Source organism: Ammospiza caudacuta, chromosome 24 (genome assembly GCF_027887145.1).
Source record: "Ammospiza caudacuta isolate bAmmCau1 chromosome 24, bAmmCau1.pri, whole genome shotgun sequence".
In the NCBI taxonomy this organism is placed as follows: Eukaryota; Metazoa; Chordata; class Aves; order Passeriformes; family Passerellidae; genus Ammospiza; species Ammospiza caudacuta.
Genome location: NC_080616.1, coordinates 1,741,653 through 1,766,701, shown reverse-complemented (window position 1 = coordinate 1,766,701; position 25,049 = coordinate 1,741,653). Strand labels below are relative to the sequence as shown.

General features: G+C 51.4%; 2 protein-coding genes across 2 annotated transcripts; one reads left to right on the top strand and one right to left on the bottom strand.

Annotated features, from left to right (window-relative positions):
- ADIPOR1 (adiponectin receptor 1) lies at positions 1–6,664 on the top strand. Its single transcript, XM_058819256.1, has 8 exons — positions 1–53; positions 161–378; positions 1,012–1,128; positions 1,756–1,927; positions 2,849–3,035; positions 4,033–4,220; positions 5,423–5,616; positions 5,910–6,664. Exons 2-8 carry the CDS (start codon positions 229–231, stop codon positions 6,036–6,038), a joined length of 1,137 nt encoding a protein of 378 aa, XP_058675239.1. The 5' UTR covers positions 1–53; positions 161–228; the 3' UTR covers positions 6,039–6,664.
- Positions 6,665–7,489: 825 nt separating this feature from the next.
- TIMM17A (translocase of inner mitochondrial membrane 17A) lies at positions 7,490–19,667 on the bottom strand. The gene is made up of 6 exons (XM_058819257.1): positions 19,587–19,667; positions 15,112–15,211; positions 13,667–13,730; positions 12,778–12,906; positions 12,136–12,246; positions 7,490–7,880 (listed from the first exon to the last, which is right to left on the bottom strand). Exons 1-6 carry the CDS (start codon positions 19,610–19,612, stop codon positions 7,810–7,812), a joined length of 501 nt encoding a protein of 166 aa, XP_058675240.1. The 5' UTR covers positions 19,613–19,667; the 3' UTR covers positions 7,490–7,809.
- Positions 19,668–25,049: the final 5,382 nt, after the last annotated feature.

Here is a 25,049-nt window from a genome sequence, read left to right as displayed (position 1 = left end):
CCCTCAGCGTTGCTTCCGGTGCCGCCGCCGCCGCCCGCGGGATGTAGCGGCCGGTGAGGGACGGGCGGGGGAGCGGAGCGTCCGCTGCTTCCAGCCCCCGGGGAGAACCCTGCCGCCGGCCCCCTCGGTCCCGGTAACTGTGTGCTTCTTTCCCCCCCAGCGCGGCGGCAGAAGGACGCGGAGGGACCTTCACCGGCTGCCTCGGAGCCGCACGCAGCCGCCGCCCCGATGGCGTCCCGGAAGGCCCCCGCCGGGGCGGGCAGCGGGCTTGCGGCCGCCGGCCGAGACCGGGAGCGGGAGCGGGCGCACCTGGAGCTCGCCGAGCTGGGGCCGCTCCTGGAAGAGAAGGGGGACCAAGGAGCCACCGGCGCTGCCAGCGTGAGCCCCTCCGAGAGCCCCGGGCGGGAGGGCTCAGTCTCCGCGCTCCGTCTTCGCGGATTATGCCGGGAATCCGCCTGTTATCCCATTAAGAGCTAGAGGAGAAGGGCTCCGTGTTGCCCCTCGGGCCGGTCCGTTTTCCGAGCAGGCCTAAACTGCTCCTGCCAAGCAGGCATGGAGCCGGGATAGTCCTTCCCAGAGATGTCACCGGGATCGCTGTGTCTGTACCGGCTGTTTCCAGTGCCCCAGCATTTCCACAGGGCCGGGAATCGCCTTCCCGAATTCCTTCCCGGCTGAGGAGAGCGGGAGCTGTGCCGGGACCCAGAGCGTTCCCAGCTCGGAGCCGCCTCTGCTTGGGCGGGCTAGCTCGGGTCTCCCGGCTGGGCCAAGCGGCCGCTCCAGCCTTGGTTGTAGGGATGAAGATCCCTGGTGCTAATCCCACTTTTCGACAGGATAAATCTGGGATTAGCATGCCCGGAATGGGTCAGGCAGCAGTGTGTTGCATAAACGAGGGTGACAGGCGGGTCTTGCCCATCCCGTCAGAGGGATGAAGCGCCAGGTGCTCTCAGAAGGGCAGGGATGATTCCTCTCCCGGGGGCTGGAACGATTCCCTCCTGGCTCTTCTCACTGCAGGCCGAGGACCCGCCATGCCCAGTGGCCCGTGAGGAGGAGGAGGAGGTGGTGCGGGTGCTGACCCTGCCTCTGCAGGCTCACCATGCCATGGAGAAGATGGAAGAGTTTGTGTACAAGGTACCAGAGCCTGTGGCAGTCCCCCAGTCTTGATTTTGTGGCAGATTCTTCAATCCCTGGGTTTGGGGTGACAGGATGTGTCCACATAAAGCTCCACGTGGCTGCAGCTGGCTCCAGCTCTGCTGGGCTGCTTCCAGCAGCATCCCTGGGAATGGTGTAGGAAGGGGATGGCTGGATGGGGATTGGCCCAGCCATGGTGAGTAGAAACCTGGGAGCAATTCAGATGTTCCTGCAAGCCTGAGTGGGGCCCAGGGGTCCAGGTGCCAGCTGAGGTGTCACCCAATGCCTGCAGTCACTGTGGCTCCTGTGCTTCTTCCCTGATCAAATGGGAATTCCCACTGCAGGGAACAGTCTGTGGATATGGAAGGGTTAAATCTGAGGGTATTAATCACCCCTGACTTCCTGGGGAGTCCTGGAATCGCTCAGTCTTTGTGGGAGCTGAGGTGGGGGTACAATCACTGCCTGGGAGGTTTTGGAGAGCAAAGGGCAGGATGTGGGTGAGTGCCTTACAGCGTCCCACAGGGCACCTGATGTCAGGGAAGCCAAACTTGCCCTCCCTGAGGAGCATCCCGGGGCTGGGCCGTTGCCGTGGGTTCGGGGCTGCCCTGACCCCCTGGTGTGTTGCAGGTGTGGGAAGGGCGCTGGCGCGTGATCCCGTACGACGTGCTGCCCGACTGGCTCAAGGACAACGATTACCTCCTGCACGGACACCGGCCCCCCATGCCCTCCTTCCGCGCCTGCTTCCGCAGCATTTTCCGCATTCACACCGAGACCGGCAACATCTGGACACACCTGCTGGGTGACTGTGGGGAAGGGGGAGCCCTGGGGCTGGAGGTACTCACATCCTGCATCAGGGTCAGAACGGGCTTGGTGCCGGTTCCTCTCAATGCCCAGGGCTCCTGTGCAGATCCTGTGCGTGCATGAGGATCAGACATGGAGTGCCTGGAGCTCCTGGAGCCCTTTGGGAGAGAGGGACCAGGGCTGGCTCAGCCTCTGCAGGAGTGGGACAGGGAAATGTGTCCTGGGCAAAACAGGGGAGCCTCAGAGGATGATCCTCTGAAATGAGTCAGAGGAGGCCACAGAGATGCTTTGAGGCCTGGAGCTCTTCTGTTGTGGAGCTGGGCTGGGAATGCTGGAAATACTTAGCCTGAAGAAAGCTCCAGGGAGACCTCAGAGCCCCTTCCAGTACCTAAAGGGGCTCCAGGAGAGCTGGAGAGGGACTTTGGACAAGGGCCAGGAGTCACAGGACAAGAAGGAATGGCTTCCCACTGCCAGAGGGCAGGGATAGATGAGACAGTGGAAGAAATTCTTCCCTGTGAGGGTGGTGATGCCCCGGCCCAGGTTTCCCAGAACATCTGTGGCTGCCCCATCCCTGGAAGTGTCCACAGCCACTTGGAGCAACCTGGGATAGTGGAAGGTGTTCCTGCCATGGCAGGGGGTGGAATGTGGTGAGCTTTAAGGTCTCTTCCCACTTAAACCAGTTTGTGATTCCATGACCCTGTGAAACAGCAGCTCAGCAACTCTTTGCCCTGTGCCTGCCCCTTCCCCTGACCCCAGCCCTTCTTGTTTGCACAAACAAAGGCCTCAGCCAAGGACCCGTTGGTGGGTTACTGAGCACCCCTGGGATACATCCAGCACCTCCAGGAGCATGGTCGGGGCTGTTCTTATCCTGGCTTTGCTAAAATTCCCCCCTGACTTCCCTCTCCATGTGTTCCTGCAGGGTTTGTTCTGTTCCTCTGCCTGGGGATCCTGACCATGCTGCGGCCCAACATGTACTTTATGGCTCCTCTCCAAGAGAAGGTGGTGTTTGGGATGTTCTTCCTGGGAGCAGTGCTGTGCCTCAGCTTCTCCTGGCTTTTCCACACTGTGTACTGTCACTCAGAGAAGGTCTCACGGACTTTTTCAAAGTGAGTCAGCATGAGTGTGGTTGTGTGGTTTCCTGGGAGGTTTTGGGTTTTTGCAGCACTTCCTCTTGGAAAGCACTGCATTCCCAAATGTTTTATCCCCGGGGGAAGAGAGCATCAACCCAATCCAGCATGGAACTGAGGGGAACCATAACAGGGTTCTGGAGGGTTCTGCCTGAGCACCTGAAATGTGCCAGGGCAGGGGCCTCGGGTGCATGATAAAGATCCTGGGACCCTGCAGCTCCCAAGGGAACAGGATCCTGGCTCCCACAGGAATGGCCTCTGTGCTCCTAAGGGAACAGGCTCTATGCCCCTTACAGTAGTGAATTGAGGAGGGGTCTCGCTCTCATGGGGCAGCTGGGGGCCACGGCCAGTTTGGCAGGTTCCAGTTTACTGGGTGCTTTTAAAGACTTTTGGTTTGGATCCAGTTTGGACTGAAGCCAAATGGAAAGAAGAAACACAAACGGGATTCCCAGGAGAGTGGGAAGGCTGGTCAGTGGTTTATGCCTGTTCCTTGGCTGCTCCAAGGGTCAAGCTCCCATCAGCCTTTGCAGTGAGGCTCTCAAGTGACATTCTGCTCCCATATGGCTGTTAAAGGCATTTATTTGGGTGCTGCTTGCTGGGAATCCTGCCCATCCCCTTTGCACAACCGCCAGAGATCCCATGGGATTCTGTCTCCAGAACAAATCCAGCAGGAATGCCCTAGTGTGGCTGGGAAGGCAATGGGGGCAATTCAGGGGCCATGTTTCTGTGGTGAGATGAGTAGAGGATCACAGATCCATGTGCACAGGGATTTGTTCCCAGTGCTTTGAGCTCCATCCTCCTCTTGCCACTCCCCAGCATTCCCACTGTGCCCAGGCCCTTTCTCCTGTCACACCTGCCCAGCACACCCCTCCTGCCCAGTGACTCCACTCAGGTGCAGGCTGGACAGTTCCCACACATGGAGGGGGTGGATTTTGGGGCTCACCTGTGGCTCTCTGTCATTGCACCCTTCCTGCAGGTTGGATTATTCAGGAATTGCACTGCTGATCATGGGGAGCTTCGTCCCGTGGCTCTACTACTCGTTCTACTGCTCCCCACAGCCAAGACTCATCTACCTCTCCATCGTCTGTGTCTTGGGTATCTCTGCCATCATTGTGGCACAGTGGGACCGATTTGCTACCCCCAAGCACAGGCAGACCAGAGCAGGTAGGAGCTCCCTCCTCCCCCAAGACCTGGGAGGCACTTCGGGCCAATCCCATTTGGGAGAAGCTCTGGGCACCTGCAGGATTCATACCCCCTGAGCAGCACACAGGACTGCAGGGAGTGGCCTCCTGTCTTGTCTTGCTGCACTGGGGATTCATCTCCTGAGCAGAGCCTGAGGCTTGGAGTTTAAAAATAGCCCTGGGCAGGCTGGGGCTGTGCCTTTTCTGCCTTCTCTGGGAAGTAGTTTAGCAGCAGGAACCTGCAGCTGGGGTGAAGCAGGAAGGCATTCCTGAGCTCTTGCCTACCAGGATGGCTGGTCCCTGCCTTCCTGGGGGTGGAGTGGGGGGCTGCCTCCAGCCCTACACCCCAATTTACCCCAATCTTAATGGCAGATCCCATCAGCCTCGCTAAGCACCAGGAGACACCTCCCTCCCCAGTTCCCAGGGGTCCTGAAGCAAATGTCTCTCGGTACACTGTCCTGGCTACGTGAGTGAGGAAGGACCAAGCTGAGACAGAGGCCACCTGAGAGCCGTCAGATGAGGGCAGGGGACATACAGGACTCACATCCCCATGGCTCCTCCCCACTTCGTCTTGTGCCCCCAGCATGAGCAGGATCCAGCTGAATGCCACCCAGAGCCTCCCCAGGCCAGTGTCACTATGGTGCCCCTTGTTCTCTGCCAACTCATCAGACGCCAGAGTTGAACATTTCAGCTACTGCTGAGCTCCTTCCTCAGGAGCTGCAAGAAATTACTTTCTTGGAAGGGGTGGCTGTGTTCCTGGTGCAATCCAAAAGGCTGGCACCTTCCAAAATGTCCATTCCCGTAGCCAGGAGCAGGAGCTGCTGCAGTCCTGCATAAGAAACACTGGGTGAGTTCTGCCCAGTGAGCATCAGGGCTGTTTACCTGGGATGTGGAGCTGTGGGCCCCTCATTTTGTGAAGGATAAGTGCCATGAGGACTGGAGAGGTTTAAGTGCTTGAACAACGCTTTCAGGCACTGGGTGAGATTGTTTGGGGGTCTCCAGTGCAGGGCTAAGAGTTGGACACAATGATTCATATGGGTCCTTTTCAGCTTGACATATTCTGTGAATTCAGTGAAGAAAAGATGCTTTGCTAGCACAGGATGAGGGATCAAGGGGAGTTTGTGGGAGGAGTGGCTCCCCCTCCACACTTGAGCTCTTTTCCCTGACCTCCTCTCTGGGCCGCAGGCGTGTTCCTGGGGCTGGGACTGAGTGGGGTTGTGCCCACCATGCACTTCACCATTGCTGAGGGCTTTGTGAAGGCCACCACGGTGGGGCAGATGGGCTGGTTCTTCCTCATGGCTGTGATGTACATCACGGGCGCCGGGCTCTACGCTGCCCGCATCCCTGAGCGCTTCTTCCCGGGCAAGTTTGACATCTGGGTGAGTGTGGGGGTGAACAGGTTGTCTGGGGGCAGCTCTGGGGTCAGGGGAGGGGGCACTGAGGGGCTGGAGGCTGGGGGTGTCCAGCTGTGCCTCAGCACATGCTGGCAGCCAGACCTTGAACAGGTTCTGTGCATGGGCAGGGCAAAGTACAGGGTGGAAATCGCTGCTGGGGGCAAGAGTGGGGAGCAGAGCACGGAGCATGGTCCTGGAGCGGCGAAGCGGAGGAGGAGGTGTTGATAATGTGGCTGTCCCCTTTGATGTGGTCTAAAGGCTTTTTTGCTTCCCTGCAGTTCCAGTCTCATCAGATTTTCCACGTGCTGGTGGTGGCTGCAGCCTTTGTCCACTTCTACGGGGTGTCCAACCTGCAGGAATTCCGCTACGGCCTGGAAGGGGGGTGCACAGATGACTCTCTCCTCTGAGAGCGCCTGGTTTTAGTACAAGCTTCCTAAGTGCTTTTTAAACTCTTGTCTTTGCTAAAATCAAAGGAAGACTCAAAACCATTTGGGGTTGTTGGTTTGTTGTTTTTTTTTTTAAAGAAACAGAAAAATAAGAAATGGATAAATCCTTTAGCAAAGTTGTTGACCAAATCCTCACCCCCTTCCCCACGCACTGTGCTGGGGCTGCAGGGGCACTCCCGACTCCTCCAGACAGTGTTTTAGCTGCACTGGGATCACCTGCTGCTCCGACAGCACAGGGAACAGCTCCCTGCTCCCACACAGACGAGCACATCCCGCTCCTCACGCAGGAGGAGCTGCTCCTACCAGGAGTTCTGCATATCCCCCACAGCAGTGCCTGGCTGGGGCAGCCCCAGGCATAGGCACACACTCATGTAATTTAAAGTTTTAATTGTCCTTTTTGTTTTGTTCTGTTTTCCTTGACAAAGTAATGTAAACATAAATGAAAGAATATTTAATATTTAATACTAAGCTTTAAGACAACGCGCTGCCACCGCAGTCCTCAGCTCCCTCGCTGTCGGGAGGAAGGACAGTGTTGTAGGGAATGTAGAGCTGCTGTAGCTGATTGAAATAAAAAGGTCAATAGTTCAGTGTCACTGCTGTGTCTCTGTCCATTTTTGAGGTGGAGAAGAGAGGGCTCTGGACACCCCAGGAGCAGGGCAGGAGTGCCCCAGGGCAGTGGAATCCCTCCAGCTGCGGTCGACTCTGAACTGGGCTGGAATAAACCAGGAAATTGGGCATTGTGGTGGTGACAGGGCAGGAAATGGCCCTGGTTGGTGACAGCTCCAAGACTGACTTCCCTTGGGGCTCAGTAGGGCAGGAGAGGTGTCACACACAGGTAGGGTGGGGGCAGTGCAGGACTGTGCTCCAGGCAGGGGCTTCTCCTGGTGCACAGGGGACAGTGATTATCAGGGGTTTGGAGAGGCAGAGGTCAGCACAGTAAAGCCCAGTTCAGGCAGTAGAAGGCCATTGCCTGACCTAGGGGTGAAGGAGTGTAGGCAGAGCCGCTAGAGCCCCTGTGCCACCTGTTCCTGCCATCCCCCAGAGGTGAGGGTGTCCTTTGCTGAGCTGTTTGGATGTAGGCCAGCTTTGGAAATCCCCCAGGCTCCATACTGTATCAGGAACTGCCAGCAAGCAACGGTGTTAATTAGTTAATTAACAAGTTACAACAAAAAAACTCACTGGATGTGATTTCTGTAACTACTGGCAAGAGGGGAAGGGGTTTCTACAGCTGGAGTTTAAGGACAAAACCACAGAGCAGATATGGTCACTCTGCTCAGGCCAAGATCTAAGATGAAAAGCAGGAGGCCGTGCTGGCAGCAGGTGCAATGCTTCCCCCTCCAGCCCATAACCTAAATCTAACAGGGAAAAGGCTACATTCCAGCTGTGTTCACTGCAGGCACAACATCCCAAAGGAGACTCCAAGACTTTCACTCCAGTTTGTGTCCAAAGGATGACAAGACTCCATTTGGTCCTTGTCTCAAACTTCATTGTATTCTACCAGATGTGTAACATTACAGCAATGGAATATATCAGGAATAAATAGATTTTCTTTTCTAAAAGTTCTCCTGAGCAGTTTGACGTTGAGAAATGCTGCACGTCCTCCTCGTGTGGTGTGTAAGGGATGACCACTGGTGTTAGGTACAAACCCCCTCCACATCCTCCAGGTGGGACCACTCAGGGACAGGGAAGGAAAAGAAAAGAGGAGGAGGGGGGAGGAGGTGGTCGGAGACCATCATTGATACTGTCGGTAGTCGCTGAATGGGGGTGGCTGGAGCTGGGATGGATCCTCTGACAACTGTGGGCCTGGAGGAGGGAGAGGGGAAAAGGCAAATAAATACCAAAATGCAGGCAATTCTTCCTATTAACAGAAATCACAGCTGGTTTGTTTATATAAATCCCTCTTAAAATGAATCATAAACCCTGGAATTGCTTGGGTTTCATAAAAAGTTTCAAAAGTTGCATAGAATCAAAGACTGGTTGGGCTTGGAAAAGACCTCAAAGCTTATCCAATTCTACCCCCTGCCATGGCAGGGACACCTTCCACTATGCCAGGTTGCTCCAAGCCCCAGCCAACATGGCCTTGGACACTTCCAGCATTGGGGGAGCCACAGCTTCTCTGGGAAACCTGAGCCACCACCCTCAGAGGAAGAATTTCTTCCCAATATCCCATCTCACTGTGCCTTCTGGCAGTGGGAAGCCATTCCCCCTTGTCCTGTCCCTCCAGGACCTTGTCTGAAACCCCTCTTCAGCTCTCTTTTAGGAAAGTACACTGTATAACTGCTCCAAAGACAAACCACTTCTCTCTGAGTTTCATAGAATCCATAGAATTGTGGAATGATTTGGGTTGTCGCAGCTGGTGGGCGAGCCCACCAGGGGAGGGACTATGTTAGATCTGTTATTTGTAACTAGAGATGGGTTGGTGGGAGATATGGTGGTTGGAGGCCACTGGGGGCATAGTGATCAAGAAATTATAGAATTCTCAATATTTGGTGAAGTCAAGAGGAACACTAATAAGACTTTTACACTGGACTTTCGGAGGGCAGACTTTGGTCTATTCAGGAGACTTACTGAGAGAGTTCCTTGGGAAGTAGTCCTTAAAAATAAAGGAGTTCAGGAAGGGTGGGTGTGCTTCAAAATGGAGATCTTGAGGGCACAGGAAGAGACTGTCCCTGTGTGCCAAAAGACAAGTCCACGAGGCAAATGCCCAGCCTAGATGGGAAGGGAGGTTTTGAAGGAACTCAGGAATCAAAAAAGGATGTATTATCTTTGGAAGGAGGGTCAGGTTTCTCAAGTAGTATTTAAGAGGGCTGCTAGAGCATGTAGGAAAAAAATTAGAGACGCTAAAGCTCAGCTTGAACTTAAAATGGCGACTTTCGTAAAGGATAACAAAAAATGTTTTTATAAATATATTAGTGGTAAAAGGAAGAGTAAGACTAACGTTTGTTCTTTATTAGATGCAGAAGGGAACTTAGGAACTGCAGATGAGGAGAAGGCAGAGGTGCTTAATGCCTTCTTTGTCTCAGTTTTTAGTGAGAAGACTTGCCTTCAGGATAATTGTCCTCTTGGGTTGCTCAGTCATATCAGGGAGCAGAATGGTCCCCCCATTATCCAAGAGGAGGCAGTCAGAGAACTGCTGAGCTGCTTGGATATTTATAAATCCCTGGGAGCAGATGGGATCCACCCCAAGGTGATGAGGGAGCTGGCAGCTGAGCTTGCCAAGCCAGTCTCCATCATTCACCAACAGCCCTGGCTCACTGGGGAGGTTCCAGATGACTGGAAGCTGCCCAATGTGACACCCATTCACAACAAGGGTGGGAAGGAGGATCCTGGTAATTATAGGCCAGTCAGCTTGACCTCAGTATCCAGTTAGGTCATGGAACAGTTTACACTGTCATCACACAGCATTTATAGGATGGCCAGGGCATCAGACCCAGCCAGCAGGAGTTCAGGAGGGTTGGGTCATGTTTGAGCAACCTGATCTCCTTCTATGAACAGGTGACCCTCCTGCTGGATGCAGGAAAGGCTGTGGATGTTGTGTACCTGGACTCCAGCAAGGCCTTTGGCACTGTATCCCACAGCACACTCCTGGAAAAGCTGCAGCCCATGGCTGGGACAGGAGCACTCTGTGCTGGGCTCAGAACTGGCCCAGAGAGTGGTGGTGAGTGGTGCTGCAGCCAATCACCAGTGGTGTCTCTCAGGGGTCTGTGCTGGGGCCAGTTCTGTTTAATATCTTTATTGACAACACGGATGAGGGAATTGAGTCTTTCATTAGTAAATCTGCAGATGACACTAAGTTAGGATCATGTGTCCATCTGTTTGAAGGTAGGAGGGCTCTACAGAGAGACTTGGAATGAATGGATGGGTTTAGTCTAACAGGATGAAGTTTAATAAATCCAAGTGCCCAGTCCTGCACTTTGGCCACAATAACCCCCTGCAGCATTATAGGCTGGGGACGGGGTGGCTGGACAGTGCCCAGGCAGAAAGGGCCCTGGGGGTGCTGGTGACAGCAGGCTGAACATGAGCCAGCAGAGTGCCTGGTGGCCAAGAAGGCCAATGGCATCCTGGCCTGGATCAGGAATGGTGTGGCCAGCAGGAGCAGGGAGTCACTCTTCCCCTGTACTTTGCACTGGCGAGGCCAAACCCTGAGTGTTGTGTCCAGTGCTGGCCCCTCAGTTTGGGAAGGATGTTGAGACACTCAAGCATGTCCAGAGGAGGGGAATGAGGCTGGTGAGGGGCTTGGAACACAAACCCTGTGAGGAACCACTGAGGGAGCTGGGGGTGCTCAGCCTGGAGAAAAGGAGACTCAGGGGGACCTTATCACTTCTCTACAACTTCCTGAAAGGTGGCTGTGGTCAGGTGGGGCTGGTCTCTTTCACCAGGCAGCAACTGGCAGAATGAGAGGTCACAGTCTCAAGCTGCATCAAGGGAAATATAGGTTGGATATTAGGAAAAAGTTTTTTACAGAAAGGGCGATAAAGTTCTGGAATGGTCTGTCCGAGGAGACGGACCATTCCAGAACTGTCCCTGGATGTGTTTAAAAAAAGACTGGATGTGGCACTGGGTGCCATGGTTTAGTTGAGGTGTTGGGGCATGGGTTGGACTCGATCTTTAAGGTATCTTCCAACCTGGTCATTCTGTGAATTCTGTGACCATAAAGCTCATCTTGCTCTACCCTCTGCCATGGGCAGGGACACCTAGCACTAGACAAAGTTTCTAACAGGGAAATCGACCAGAGGAGGGAGAGGGAAACCTTTCCAGTCATCTAAAGGAGCTGGAAACTTGCACATCAGTGTTTCTGAGGTGACCTTGGCCCCTCTGGAAAGGTTTAACCATGCTGACTTGCCCGACAATAAAGCAATCAGTGAAATGGAACAAGTGTGGAGTCAGCTTCCTGATCCACTGCCTGCTGCTGGAGGGAGTAACAAAGATGTGGTGGGACAATCCAGAGAGAATTAATTGCCATGGACAGATGATACACTTTCTCCAAGGCAAATTAATTTTCAAGCATCTTTAAAAAACAGAAATTGTCATAGGGTGGATGAAGAATATTGTTGAACAAACCCAGGAGAGGATTCACTTGGGAATTAGTGACCTGCTACTCATCCAACACTAGCGGTTTGTGTTCTTCCCAAAATAAGGTGGAGCATTTTCTCCTATGAGGAAAGGTTGGAAGAGCTGTCAATGTTAAACCTGGAGAGCAGAAAGCTTAGAGCACCTTCCAGTGCCTGAAGAGGTTCCAAGAGAGCTGGAGAGGGACTTTGGACAAGGGCCTGGACTTCAGAGAAGGGCCTGGAATCCCCCAGAATAAGGGGGAATGGCTTCCAACTGACAGAGGGCAGGGTTAGGTGGGATATTGGGACAGAATTCTTCCCTATGAAAGTGGTGAGGCCTTGGCCCGGCTGCCCAGAGACGCTGTGGCTGCCCCATGCTTGGCAGTGTCCAAGCCCATGTTGGACAGAGCTTGGAGCAACCTGGGATAGTGGAAGGTGTCCCTACCTATGTCAGGAGGTAGAATGAGATGGGCCTTGAGGTCTCTGCCACCCCAAACCAGTCTGGGATTCTTTGACAGACTATTTAGGATTTTCCACAGGAAGCATTCACACAACAGTCTGTGACTCAGTGAGATATTGAAGCAGTTTAGAAGAGAATCACCACCACCCTTTTTGGAAATCATGTATCTGTACCTGCCAGGTCTTCATCTTCTCATTTACCTGGGGTTCCCCACAGAGACCACAGCCTGCCAGAACCACCCTTCTTTTGCACAATTTGCTGCCTGCCATTCCCTCAAACCATTGCGTCTCACCCCTGAGTAAAACCCTTCTGCCACCATGTGTGTGGCAGAAGCCAGGGACAGCAGGGACATCCCTGCTCTCAGCCATGCTACCTCCCATCTCCCAGCAGGAGATAATCTCATGTCATCAGCACCTGCACCTCCTCCTTGGCTTTCCACAGCCACAGGAGCTGGCAGGGCAGTGCAGATTCACTCTAGGATAAGATGACTGCTAGGGGCCCATCAGCAAAGCAAATCCTTGTGACATATCCTCTGCCAGCTCCTTACCATTTGGGAATTGTGTGGAGGCAAATCTAGTCAGCAGAATTCCAGCTCCTTCAATCAGGGCCAGGAGAATTCCTCCCATTGCAGCAGATCCAACCATGGCAACAGGGCCATCTGGAAATGAAAAGCACAAACCAACACTTAATTTCTTTGCTGCATGTTAGAATCCCACGATGCTTTGGGCTGGAAGGGACCCTGAAGATCCTTTAGTTCCACGCCCTCCATGGGCAGGGATACCTTCCACTATTCCAGGTTGCTTTAAGCCCCATCATCCAATCCAGCCTTGGACACTTCTAGGGATGGGACAGCCACAGCTGCTCTGGGTAACCTGTGTCAGGGCCTCACCACCCTCTCCATGCCTTAATCTCTCCTAAAACACACTCAGAGCAGTAATTTTGCATCCATTAAGCTGCATTAAAGGATAATTACTGGGCAACTCCCCCCGTCCTTCCTTCAAGGAACACTGGGAACATTTGGGAGCCTGATTATTACTTTCCTAAGCACAGGGAAAAAGTTTCAGATTATTTTTCAGCATCTGAGACAGCAAATGCCAATTAGGGTGTCACAGACTGTTGCTTTGCTATACAATGAGAACTGAACATTTAGAGAATAGGAGATTTTCAACTGATATCCCCAGTTTCTTACTTCTTGCAGCTAAAATGGCTCCAGTCAGGGCTCCGCTTGTGATGGAATTCCAGGGATCTTCCTTCCCTCTCATTCTGACCATACTGCAGTCAATCATGGAGAAGAGACCTCCCCAGACAGCAAAGCTCCCTGTTCCAAATCAAACCAAAGCCACTTTGAAGAGAGCAGAGAAGCTAGTTATGCTGCACAACAGATGTTGTGGTGTTACTGGGCTCCCTTTAAGACATGAAGTAAATTCAAACTCATAAAGAGCCAAGTACAGGTTAAAATCAATACAGGGAAATTTCCAACTTGACATGACATCATTGGCCTCTCGTCCCATTTTATATATGATCTCACTAATCTACAATTAACTACAGAAGATTTATCAAACTGTGATTATAATGGAACTTTCATTCTAACAAAGTCAGATTAGCTAAGGGAACTTCTAGATTTATCCCTTTTTAACACACTTCCTTACAGACAATGATGGAGAGTCATGTCACACCTCACACTTCACCCAACCCTGCTCCTGTGGCCTCAGGAGCTTGGCATGCTACAGCACATGAATGGATATCCCCAAGTTCTATTTTTCATCCAAGCTGGATCACTACTCGTAATGAGTTAGTTTTATCTTAACCCCTTCCACACCATGAAGAGGCTCCAGGGAGCTCTGCTGTTTAAGATATGACCAGTTATTACAGTTGTCTTATCATTCCAGGAACATGGACTGTTTCCTCCCCATCCAAACCACTTTTGGATATATCAGAACTGTATTTTCCCATTGCTTGGGCCAACAAACCTGCTGAGACTCAGCGCAGGTGTCAGTGTAGCTGCACCATGTTACATTCCCAAACTCTGTTATCTAGCAACAGTCAATTCTGTGTAACAAAACCCCAAAATTCATTACCTCCCAGTTGTGGAGCTCTGGTTTTAATAGCCGTCAAACTGCCCCGCAGCCGGTGGTTTACACCCTAAAATAAGAGAATTCAGTCAAAAGAAAACAGTCAAATCTCACAGCCAAGCTGAGTCTATATTGCAAAACCCTGCCACAGGCCCAACACATTTCTGAGCTCCCTCAGCAGCTGTAAGGAGCTGAGACAAAGTGTACTTTACACCTATTTCACTATTTATCATTCCCATACAATATTCCTGCCAGGTACAGATGGGAATTACAGTCACCAGGCAGGAAACAATCTGGGTTCACAGTCTCAGTGGGACTGAAGGAGGCATTACAGTAACATTTTATCAGGATAAGCAGTGATTTTTCACATGTATAATTTTTTCTTCCCAGATGCTGGGCAATCCCACTAGTTGTCCTATGTTCAGTCATTCCTGCAGGTGCAATTGTAGGTGTCTTTGTAGCCAAGAGAAGCAAAGTCATGCTGAGCCTTCCAGACTCCAATACTCAACATGTCACCCAGGACCCCACAGAACAACTGCACATTCTCCCAGACTGTAACACAGTTTAAAGAATATCCACCAAGTTTTATTTTTGTTACAATCACTCAGAAGTGGGGACAGGTATATTTAGCAAGTCTTAAGCAAAATTAAGACTCTAATTAAGCACATAGTCCTTTGCAAGTGAAGTGTCTGCAGGATCTGACTAGTCTGGAAACAGTTATTTATTAAACCCACCTCAAACCAACAGCTTATTGTCAGACTAATATCAAAAACACCTTATCTATGAAGTCAGAGAAATTTTAAAATTAATGTTCAAGCAGCAACTGAATCTTAATTCATCAAATGTCTCTGCAATGGGTTTATAGCCAAGATTTTGCAGCAGATATCCCAAAAGTGAAAACCAATTTGTATCAGCAAAACTTCACTTCCATGTTTACTCACTCCTGCATTGAAACCAAATCTGAGCATTAAGAAATCAAGCTAATAAAAATGGCAATGATTAAAAAGAGATTAATTAAAGAAAAATATACCCTTTAATATAAATCTGAAAGAGAAAAAATTCTTTGAGTCATTCCATGTTTTAAAAGAAAGGAAAAGGCCAGGAGAGGAAGGAGAGCTTAGGCTTCATGTCCCTCCATGCAGACAGAAGCACAGGCAGATGAATCTTTCCTGCTGCACTTCCTATCCTGAGGGAAATGTTCATCAGTTAGGGAGGAACACACGACCAGTGTCCCACCACGGACACCAGAGCAAATGGGGGAGCAGCAATTTTATCCCAAAAGATGAAGAAAGGTCTTGAACCAGGACAGATTCTCACAGTGTGGATTAACAATGCAGAGGTCTTTAATCAGCCCTGCTCCCTGCACAGGGATTTATTCCCCTTCCCCTTCACTGCCACACTCCCTGGGGAAGGACAGCGCAGTCAATGCACCTGCAGAGGATTTTACTCACCACTGGGGAATTTCGGAAGCCTTTGATAGCCTGGAAAATGCCCCCTCCTATGGCCCCCATGGTGAAGGCCCCTCCACAGTCATCCACTATCCTCCAGGGACTAGAAAGAAAAATAGAGATGAAAATATTAAATCCCATCATGTTAAACCATGTAAGTGAGTGGGATGGATCCAGCACTTCAGCTCTGATATAACTGGGGTGAAGACTGAGCCTGGTGGCTACACCATCTCAGCTAACTGAGCAGGCAGCAACAAAAAATCAAGAATATTACAGCAAAACAGACTCAACCTTTGCCAGAGTCTCCTGGCCCACTTCCCTGGAGTGGGAAATACCAAATATACAGAAATGCCTGAACTCCTCACACAAGGCAGAGAGACATACTTCCATCATGGAAAACTCCTGAAGAATTCCAGCTCTGCCCTACACTATTTACATAGTGTAAATAGCTTTAAATTCCCTGATCTCATTCTTCTCTTGACCTACAGAGAACTGAGGTACCAAATTCCATGAGACTCAGCTCCCAGGTGGCACAAAACACTTTTTCTTGAATCACTCATCCTTTTCATTAGCTCTGCTTATTTAAGTGAGACTTCAAAGTCATCTTTTTTGAGCTGGAAAGGTTTTTCCGGGTGCATCCTGGATCTTTGAAGTCCATTCCAACAAGAGATCTCTCCTCAGAGGTATAGCACCCACAATTCCTGCTCCAACACCACAGAGCAGCCAGGAAAACCTTGCATAGAACCTTCCTGCAGCACAGGCTGTCAGTATCTGACAAGGGACCCTTACTTACAGGTTCAGAACTCTGCCAAGAACTGGAGCCTTGCAGCTCCAAACCAAACTCTTGAATTAGGTGAGCTTTAAGATGCTATTAACTTCTGGTGTCACTGTGGGTAATTTCAGAGCACAGAATAACAAAGTTGTTTGGTTTCTTTCATCTTGCATTTAGATCTTCCAGCCAAGCACTCAGGTAATTTAACTCCTACACTGCCAATCATCAGAAAATGCAAAAATCAGTCTACAACAGCATGCAGGTCACAAACAGGAGCACCATGGCAAGCTCAGTGTTTCTGTCAGGCAGGAGCATCAATGAGCACTTCCAATTTCACTTGTAATGTCATGCTTCTGTTCCTGAGGAACCCCTACAGCTTCCAGCTCCTGCACATGAGGACATCATCCCTGATGATCCCTTACAGACCTCCCCTAGCAAGGGGTGATCAATCCCCCTCACTGTGCTGCAGCATTTGCCACAAGGTGTTTTTCTTCCTGGAGAAAGTATCTCTAATTTTCAGTCCCTCTCCCTGAGTGTTCTCCCAGGCTCTTCATGCTCACAACCTACTTCCAAAGCTCCTCCTCTGCAGCCAGCCCTGCCCCCTACAAAGAGAACCCCTGCGTGCACAGGTCACACTCAACGTTGGCTTTGCTTTTGTGCCTTGGATCACTGGGTAGTTCCCAAGATACCAGGACCACACCCAAATGTCACCACTGAGTGTCCCCAGAGACAGCCACATCCAGGTCCCAAACCCACAAGGCCTCAGGAAGCAGGGGGGGTGTATTTTACCCTCCACCACCTCCCGTTTGTCTGCCATGCCTGCATATGGTTTCATCTTATCTCACTACAACCCCCTCAGCCCTAACTGCATTCAATAATTCAACCGTTTATTTTCCTTCCACTTTTTTCTGCATCAGGAAAAGCTTCCAGACACACTCTTGTCCAAGATGCCAAGATGAAAAGAAACTCACATTTTTCTCAGGTTTTTTTTGTTGTTTTGTTCTTACATCTCCTGTGCAGATTTTTATCTCCTCTGCTATGAATAAAACATCCCAACCCTCTTCCTTTGTTAACTCTCTGAGAGTGATCTCGTTAAAAGGCTTTTTGGAAATCTAAATGGAGTATATAAAGTGGGTTTCCTTATCCATAAAGTCAAGGAATTCCAAACTACAAATCATGGCTGCTTTGTTCTTGAAGCCTTGTTAATGAGACCCCAATCGGGGAATGCTTCCCTCTTTAACCTCATTAACTGTTACCTTCAGGGTTCCTAATTTTCCTTTTAAACTACTCTCCAAACTTTTCTGAGCAGCTTTTAAATGAGAACATCTTTGATGCCAGCACAGCCAGCATGTGTCAGCTCCTCCAAACTCCCTCAGAGCTGATGCAAAATACCTCTAGCTCTGGCACTGCCTGACCTCATAAAGAACTGGAGGAGAAGAAAAGAGATTATTTCATTCTTAACCTGGCACTTATCTACAAGCAACATTCCTGTTAATTGTTTAACTGTACTCAGAGGGGAGCCCTGACTATAGGGAAATGACATGTGGATAAGGTTGGGTTCCTGCTCCTGATGGCACCAGAAATTTCTCAAAGATGAGCTGAGCAGAGGGCAAGACTTCACCTTTTCCCAAGGCTATGGGACAGCCACACACCAGCTCTGGCTGCCTGGGAGAGGGGTGAGTCCTCCCTCCAAGCCCCACAGCATCTTCCAGCCCTCCTGAAGGCTGCATAACAACTGGAAACAGAGGCTGCCACAGTTTAAAAGAGCAAAGGGGCCTTTTCTCTGTGCCAAGGGTTCACAGGAACCCAGCCTGAGCCCAGGACAGCTCCAGGGACTGGGTAACAGAAGGGACCAGAGGGTGACCAACAGCCAGAACAATGGGGGACACCAACAGCGCCACATGGCTTGGCAGCAAAACACCCCAACTGCACAGCACTAAGGACACAGCTTCATGCTGTGCCTGGGGAGGGTGAGGACAATACTAGGAGGAATTTCTCAACAGAAAGGACTGTCAAGCAGGGGAAGGGACTGCCTAGGGAGGTGTTCAAGGAATGACTGGACATGGCACTCAGTGCTCTGGTCTGGTGACAAGGTGAGGTCACAGGTTGGACTTGATGGTCTGAGAGATCTTTTCCAACCTAAGTAATTCTGGGATTACCCAGAGCCCACAGCAATCTATTAATAAATACTATTTACTTTGCTCGTGTCCCAGATGTCATGCTGTGAAAAGGTGATGTTTATGGACAAACTTAACACATGTCAGCAGAGCAATCTGCAAAGTTTGGGAAAAGCCTCATGAACAGTCACAGGTCTCTTGTCTGCAAAGGTGAGCAGAATCTCAGACTGGTTTGGGCTGGAAGAGACCTTGAAGCTCATCCTATTCCTCCCCCTGCCACGGGCAGGGACACCTTCCACCAGCCCAGGTTGCTCCAAGCCCAGTGTCTAACCTGGCCCTGGACACCGCCAGGGATGGGCCAGCCACAGCTTCTCTGGGCAACCTGGGCCAAGGCCTCATGACACAGGCAAGAATTTTTTCCCACTATCCCATCTAACCTTGCCCTCTGGCAGTGGGATGCCATTCCCCTCTGTCCTGCCTGTGATTCCAGGTCCTCGTCCCAAGTTCCTCACCATGATGAGAAATTTCGCCCATGATTCAGTAACCCTGCACCTGAGCTTGCATTTAATCCTTTTACTACTACAAATACAACTTGGACTTGCAACCAATGTGCCTGTGTAGGTCTACGAAGACAGTGCTGAACCATGACAGGATTCAGACATTGCCAGCTTGGCATGGAAGGGGCCAGGCTAGGCTTATGGAAATGGAGAGGGAGAAGGGCAGGGCCACGGGAGGCATGAGGGGAGCCTGGGGGGCCAAGGATGGGGGAGGACTTGGGGACTGAAGGGAGGTTGAAGATGAATTAAGGATGAGAGAAGGCTGAAGTGGGATGTGGGAGAGACTGAGTGAGGTGGGCTGTAGATGAAAGGAAGGCTGAGATGGGAGGCTGAAAATGGTAGCACTGAGAATTGGGAGGGCTTTGGATGAGAGGGAGAACTGAGGACGGGGGGACTGAGATGGTGGCTGAGGATAAACGGGGACTGAGGATTGGAGGGGCTGTTCATCGGGGGGAGACAAGAGGCGAGCTGACAATGAGGGGCTATTGAGGACAGATGATCTGAGATGGGGAGCAGAGGGGGAGGGGAGCCTGTGGGGGACCGAGAATGTGAGGAGCTAAGGATAAGGGGGAATTGAGGACAGGGAAGCCGATGATGGGGGACTGAGGAGGCACTATGGATAAGGGAAGGCTGGAAGGGAAGCTGAGGATGAGGGACGGAGGCAAGGCTGCGAGGAAGGGGCTGCTGAAGGACCGAACGTGGGACCGTCAGTGCAGGCCCCGCCACCCCCGGAGGCGCGTGAGCCGTGCAGGCCGCAGGACCCCGCCGGCCCCTCGCCGCTCCGGGAGGCCGCGCGGGGCTCGGTGGCGGAAGGGTTCGGCTGCCAGGCTCCGAACGGGCCCCGCGGCACGGCCGGCACGGCCTCCCCCGCCTCCCTCAGGGGGCCCCACCAAGGTCAACCCCGCCCCCCCGACGGGGAGCGGCCCCGAGGAGCGGCCGCGAGTGCGCCCGCACCGCTCCCTCGCACCGCCCCTTCCTGGCGCTCGCAGGTCCCGATCCCCGGTCCCCGGTCCCCGGTCCGAATCCCCTCACCAGGGCTCGCGAGCGTACTCCTCCATCTTGCTCGGCCCCACCACCTCCCCGCGCTCGATTGGCTGCGGCGGCCCCGCGCCGGCCAATGGCAGCGGAGGGCGGGACGAGGCGACGATTGGGGACGTGTCTGCGCGTGCGCCATGCCCTGGCCCCGCCCCCAGCGCTGATTGACAGGCGCAGTGACGGTGTCAGCGCGAGGGATGCGTTGGGTGAGATGGGCCTGAAATTCCATCCAGTGCCACGCCTCGCTATGGGCAAGGACACTTTGCACTATTCCAGGGCGCTCCAAGCTCCGCCTATCCTGACCTTGGACATTGCCAGGCATGGGGCAGCCACAGCTTCTCTGGGCAACCTGGGCCAGGGCCTCGCCATCCTCACAAGGAGAGGAATTCCTTCCCAAAACCCCATCTAACCCTTTGTCAGTGGGAAGTTCTTTGTCTTGTCACTCCAGGACTTTGTCCCAAGTCTCTCTCCAGCTCTTTTAGAAACTGTACCTGTGTAAGTTGCTCCAAGGACAAACCACTCTGCCCCAAATTTAATGGAATGAAGGAGTGGTTTGTGTTTGAAGGGACCTTAAATCTCATTTCATTTTCCCCCCTACCATGGGCAGGAACATCTTCCACTAGACCAGGTTGCTCCAAGCCTGTCCAACCTGGCCTAGAACGTCAGGGTCCAAGCCCACGTTATTCCTGATGCTGCTGCATGAGCTGGGCTGACCTGACATGTCCCAGGGGATGCTCTTGTGGTCCTCCATGCAGCTGGAGCTGGGACTTGACATTCCTAATACCAGGCCAGTTTCCTGGGCAGGCAGAGCTGGAATCCAGGGAACAGGGTCTGTGCCTGCAGAAAATTCCCGGGCAGCTTGCAAAGCTCTCAGCACAAGATGAGGGTGTTCCCTCTTGTCCCATCACTTGTTCTCTGGAACCAGCTCTACCCCGACCTGGCTCCACCCTCCTGTCACGGAGCTGTGGAGAGTGAGAAGGTCCCCCCTCATCCCCTTTCTGCATTGAAGCCTTGCCCAAAGCAGTGGTTTGCAGCCTCTCTAAGTTGTAAAGTGCTTATTCTTTTCCACTCCTAATTTAACAGTACACACTCTGCTCTCTTTGAAGGGCAGCAAATCATTCGGTAGCAAAAACTGAATGCAAAACAAGTTGCTCTCCAGTGACTTAATTGTTTTAATAAGTAATGGTCTGAAGCACCATGAAGGAGCTAGAATGCTCCACCTGCTGTGCTGGGTTTTGATGCTTTAAAAGACTCCTACTGTTTCATGAGCAGGTGTGTTTGGCCTCATTTAAGGTGGGGGAGTAGAGGTGATGCAATTTTGGAGATTCCTGGGAATCTCCAGGTATTGTGGTATTGTTGTTTCTGTTTTGACCAAGAAGGAGAGATGGGAAAAGTAGGAAATATTGGCCTCTCTCAGCCACTGGAGCAGCTCCCTACTCCTGTGTCCTCTGGCACTGCCGTGACTTGATCCCCCTGTGCAGGGCAGTGGTGAGGCAACACCTCCAATCCTGGGGTCAGTTCTGGGCCCCTCAGTTCGGGAAGGACATTGAGGAGCTGGAGCGTGTTTAGGGAAGGGAACAGAGCTGAGGAAGGGTCTGGAGAACCAGGAGCAGCTGAGGGAGCTGGGGGGATCAGCCTGGAGAAAAGGAGGCTCAGAGAGGACCTGCTGGTTCTGCACAACTCCCTGACAGGAGAGGGGAGGAAGGGAGGTGTCAGGTGTCAGGCTCTGCTGCCAGGGGACAAGGGACAGGTCAAGAGGAAATGGCCTTAAGCTGGGCCAGGGGAGGTTCAGTTTGGATACTGGGGAAAATTTCTTCCTGGAAAGGTTGGACAGGCACTGGCACAGCTGCCCAGGACAGCGCTGTGATCACCACTCCTGGAGGGATTCAAAAAACATATGGATGTGGCACTTGGGGACATGGGCTAGTCGTGGCCTTGGCAGTGCTGGGGGAACTTACGGGGCTTTTCCAAACTCAGCAATTCTATTATGTTGTGACTGATCCAACCCTTATCAGGGTGGCAATCCTTTGCTGTAGCCCTTATTATTTCCCCTAAAGAGTGGTAGATTAAATCAGGCCAAATGATCATTCTGGTCCCACCTTTCACAAACTGTAGGAGAGCTGGTGAAACGTGATGAGTCCCTGAGGTGCAGGAGCTTCTGCATCACCCAAGGACTTTGTGCTACCCTCGGGCAGGCTCATGGAAGATATCCAAGGGCTTTCTGGGATTTCTGAGCTTCCCCATAGCCAGGATTTGGTTAGTTTCCCAAAATATATCACCTTCTCCACTCTTGTTGTCATGTAAGCATGTGTCTGGAGAGGAGGTTTTGCATAAAGATGCAGTGGGTTTGGGAGAGAAGAGATTTCTCTCACTGGCCACAAGACATCCACCGCCTGTTGTGGCCAGGGGAAATGTCACTCTTCAGTGAACTGCTTAGAAAATGATAAAACGATCAGTTTTCAGCTTCTCCTTCTGTGGGCTCTGAAGGAAAGAGAAAGATAACAGGCTAGAAAAATCCATTCAACGTTCAGTTGTCCTTTATCACCTAACAGGGAAGAATAAAAGCAGATGGATGGTCCCAGGTGGCGATGAGAGAGGTGCAGGCACAGAAAGTTTTCACAGCTCTACCAGAGTTTGTAAATATGCCTGGAAAAGCTGCTTAATCTGACTCTGTCTCTGTCCCTCCTCTTTAATGGCTTGTTGTGGTGCTTCAAAGCCAGTGGTTTGGAAATACTCATTAGTGCCCTCAAGGTATTGTTTGCTATGGAGATGGGACCCCAATAAATCCAGGACTAATGGATTCAGAGCTGCCAAGAGCTCCTGTGTGCCAAGCCACACAGCATCCCAGTGCTCTGAACCACACAGGGCCTGGACCATCTCTCTGATGAGGAAAGACTGCAGGAGCTGGGCCTGGTGAGTCCAGAGAACACTGAGAGGGGATCCCATCAATCCAGACAAATACCTCCAAGGAGTGTCAGAGGACAGTGACAGACTCTTTTCAGTGGTGCCCAGTGATAGGGTGAGAAGCAATTGCCATAAACTAAACCCTAAGAAGTTCCACCTCAACATGAGGAAGAACTTCTTTGCACGGAGGAGGGCAGAGCACTGGAATAGCTGCCCAGGGAGTGTGTGAAGTCTCCTTCTCTGGAGATACTCCAAACCCACCTGGAAGTGTTCCTGTGTCACCAGGTGACCCTGCCTGGGCAAGGGGGCCAGACTGGATGATCTCCAGAGGTCCCTTCCACCCCAGAAATTCTGGGGTTCTGGGATTCTGTATATCACCATTCCACACTGTGGTGGCTGGAACCAGCTTCAGAGCATGGCCCAAGGGTCTGTAAACACATCCCCCTTCCCAGTTGTTGATAGCCCATGAAAGACCAATCAGTGCAGACATATCCAAGCTTCTCTAATTCTTGGGTGAAAACACAATATTTTTTTCCTACTGTTTTCTTTATATAGCCCCAAGAACCCTGTGGGATATGGTCTAACAGAACTGTGCCAATATCCCAGTTAAAAAGGACTGTGTGACAGCCAACAAATCACAGTGAGACCATCCACTCCGAACCATGACAATTTTGAGGTGTCCCCTGCTTCTCTCCCTGACTTTCTGCTAATGTAGGAATATTTCCCCACAAAATTATGCTCTGTGCTATCTCTGCCTGGCTCTGCAGTGCAGGGGAGGAGTGGGTGATCTTTTCCTAGATCAGGAAAGGATGGGTGATACTTCAGGAGAAACTTGGAGTCTCCCAGGCCACATTCCCAGCTTCTTAGGAGTTTGATGTGCGGTACCTCTCATCACAAGAATCGAGGTTTGGGAACAACAAAATAGAGATTTTATCAAGGTGTTGATAGCAATTATATTCTGTTGAAAACCTATTTACAACACGGGAAAGTTTGCAACAATTTACTACGAAGGAAAGGCAGACAGAGATAATTCAAGATTTCCCTTTTAAGCAGAAGGATTCTTTCCTAGCTTAGCACTGCAGATTGTCCCTGGGGCTGTCTACATGTCCTGTCCCTTGAGCCAGGGCTGGCACACCTGGGAATGCTTGGATTGTTCCAAGAAGAGGCTGACACAAAGATGTGATTCCTCACTACCTTTTTGTTGTGTGCTTTCCAGCTGGGAAATTACCTTCCAGTTTGTTGCTCACCTCTTATAAGCACTTGATGACTGAGCACAATAATACCGTAGAAATACTGGAGGGTCGGACATTTATAGAATACAATAATGGACTTGTATAGGTTGGAAAAGCCTTCTGAGATCATCAAGTCCAACTGTTGCCCCAGGACTACCACTTACCCAGTAAATTCCTCCAAGGAATGGGGACTCCACCACTGCCCTGGGCAGCTCTGCCAAGACTGAGAAATCCTTTCAGGGAAGAAATTTTCACAATATCCAACCTAAACCTCTGCTGGTGCAACTTGAGGCCATTTTCTTTTGTCCTGTCTCTTGTTCCCTGGGAGAAGAGCCTGACACCCACCTAGGTCCACCCTAGGTCAGTTAATTTCTTCCACCCCCAGACTCTGTAACTCAAATTTCTCTTCCAAAATGCACAGTGTTAAAACATGTCCAGCCTTGTATCCTGAAAAGGGACCAGAGAGGACCTGAAGATAGATTCAGGGCTATATTAAGGTGGAACAAACAAGACGCTCATCTGGCTTCTTCAGGCAAAGATGGCACCAAATGCCATCTTTCAGATAAATTCAGGCAATTTCAGGCAAGTTCAGGCAAATTCAGGCAAAGACTAAATTCATTGTGGTTTCTGTTGCCCTCAGCACTGTCACCACTGTGGCAGCATTGGGGAAGGAGAATTAGAGGAGATGGAGAGGAACTTTTCATCAGGAACTGGAGGGACAGGGCAAGGAGGAATGGCTTCCCACTGCCAGAGGGCAGGGTTACATGGGATATTGGGAGGAAACTGTTCCCTGTGAGGGTGGTGAGGCCCTGGCACAGGTTGCCCAGAGAAGCTGGGTCTGCCCCTAGATCCCTGGAAGTGTCCAAAGTCAGGCTGGATGGGGCTTGGAGCAACCTGGGATAGGTGGAAGGTGTCCCTGCCTATATAAGGGGCTGGAACATGGTGAGCTTTAAGATCCCTTTCCAACCCAAACCATTCCATAATTCTGTGTGTGAGGCCAGCTGGGGAAGAGAATGCCTGCGTCCCTCCTAGTGCAAGCAAGCACCAAGACCCCCTGGTTGCAAGATCAGGGAAACAGAAGTAAGGGAGATGGAATTCACCACAGCAGTGTTTAAGTTTGTGCACTTAGAGACTAAAACCAATAAGTTCTTTTACAATCTGGAAAAAATCTCAGCTGTGCTGATGAATCATAAGAAGGATATGAGCACAACCTGGGCACTGCTGTGCTGGAGATAAAGGAAATTCTGGAATTCACCAAGAATGTACATTTCCTGTCAGGACGGGGAATGTCTAATTTGTCACTAGGAGACTCACCTGGTGCTTG

Coding starts and splice junctions, on each gene's coding strand:
- TIMM17A (XM_058819257.1), bottom strand. CDS start 19,612: ATGGAGGAGTACGCTCGCGAGCCCTG. Junction 12,907..13,666: donor CAGAGCTCCACAACTGGGAG/GTAATGAATTTT, acceptor GATTTGGAACAG/GGAGCTTTGCTGTCTGGGGA. Junction 12,247..12,777: donor AGCCATTTTAGCTGCAAGAA/GTAAGAAACTGG, acceptor TTTCATTTCCAG/ATGGCCCTGTTGCCATGGTT.
- ADIPOR1 (XM_058819256.1), top strand. CDS start 229: ATGGCGTCCCGGAAGGCCCCCGCCGGGGCGGGCAGCGGGCTTGCGGCC. Junction 379..1,011: donor GAGCCACCGGCGCTGCCAGC/GTGAGCCCCTCC, acceptor TTCTCACTGCAG/GCCGAGGACCCGCCATGCCC. Junction 3,036..4,032: donor GTCTCACGGACTTTTTCAAA/GTGAGTCAGCAT, acceptor CCCTTCCTGCAG/GTTGGATTATTCAGGAATTG.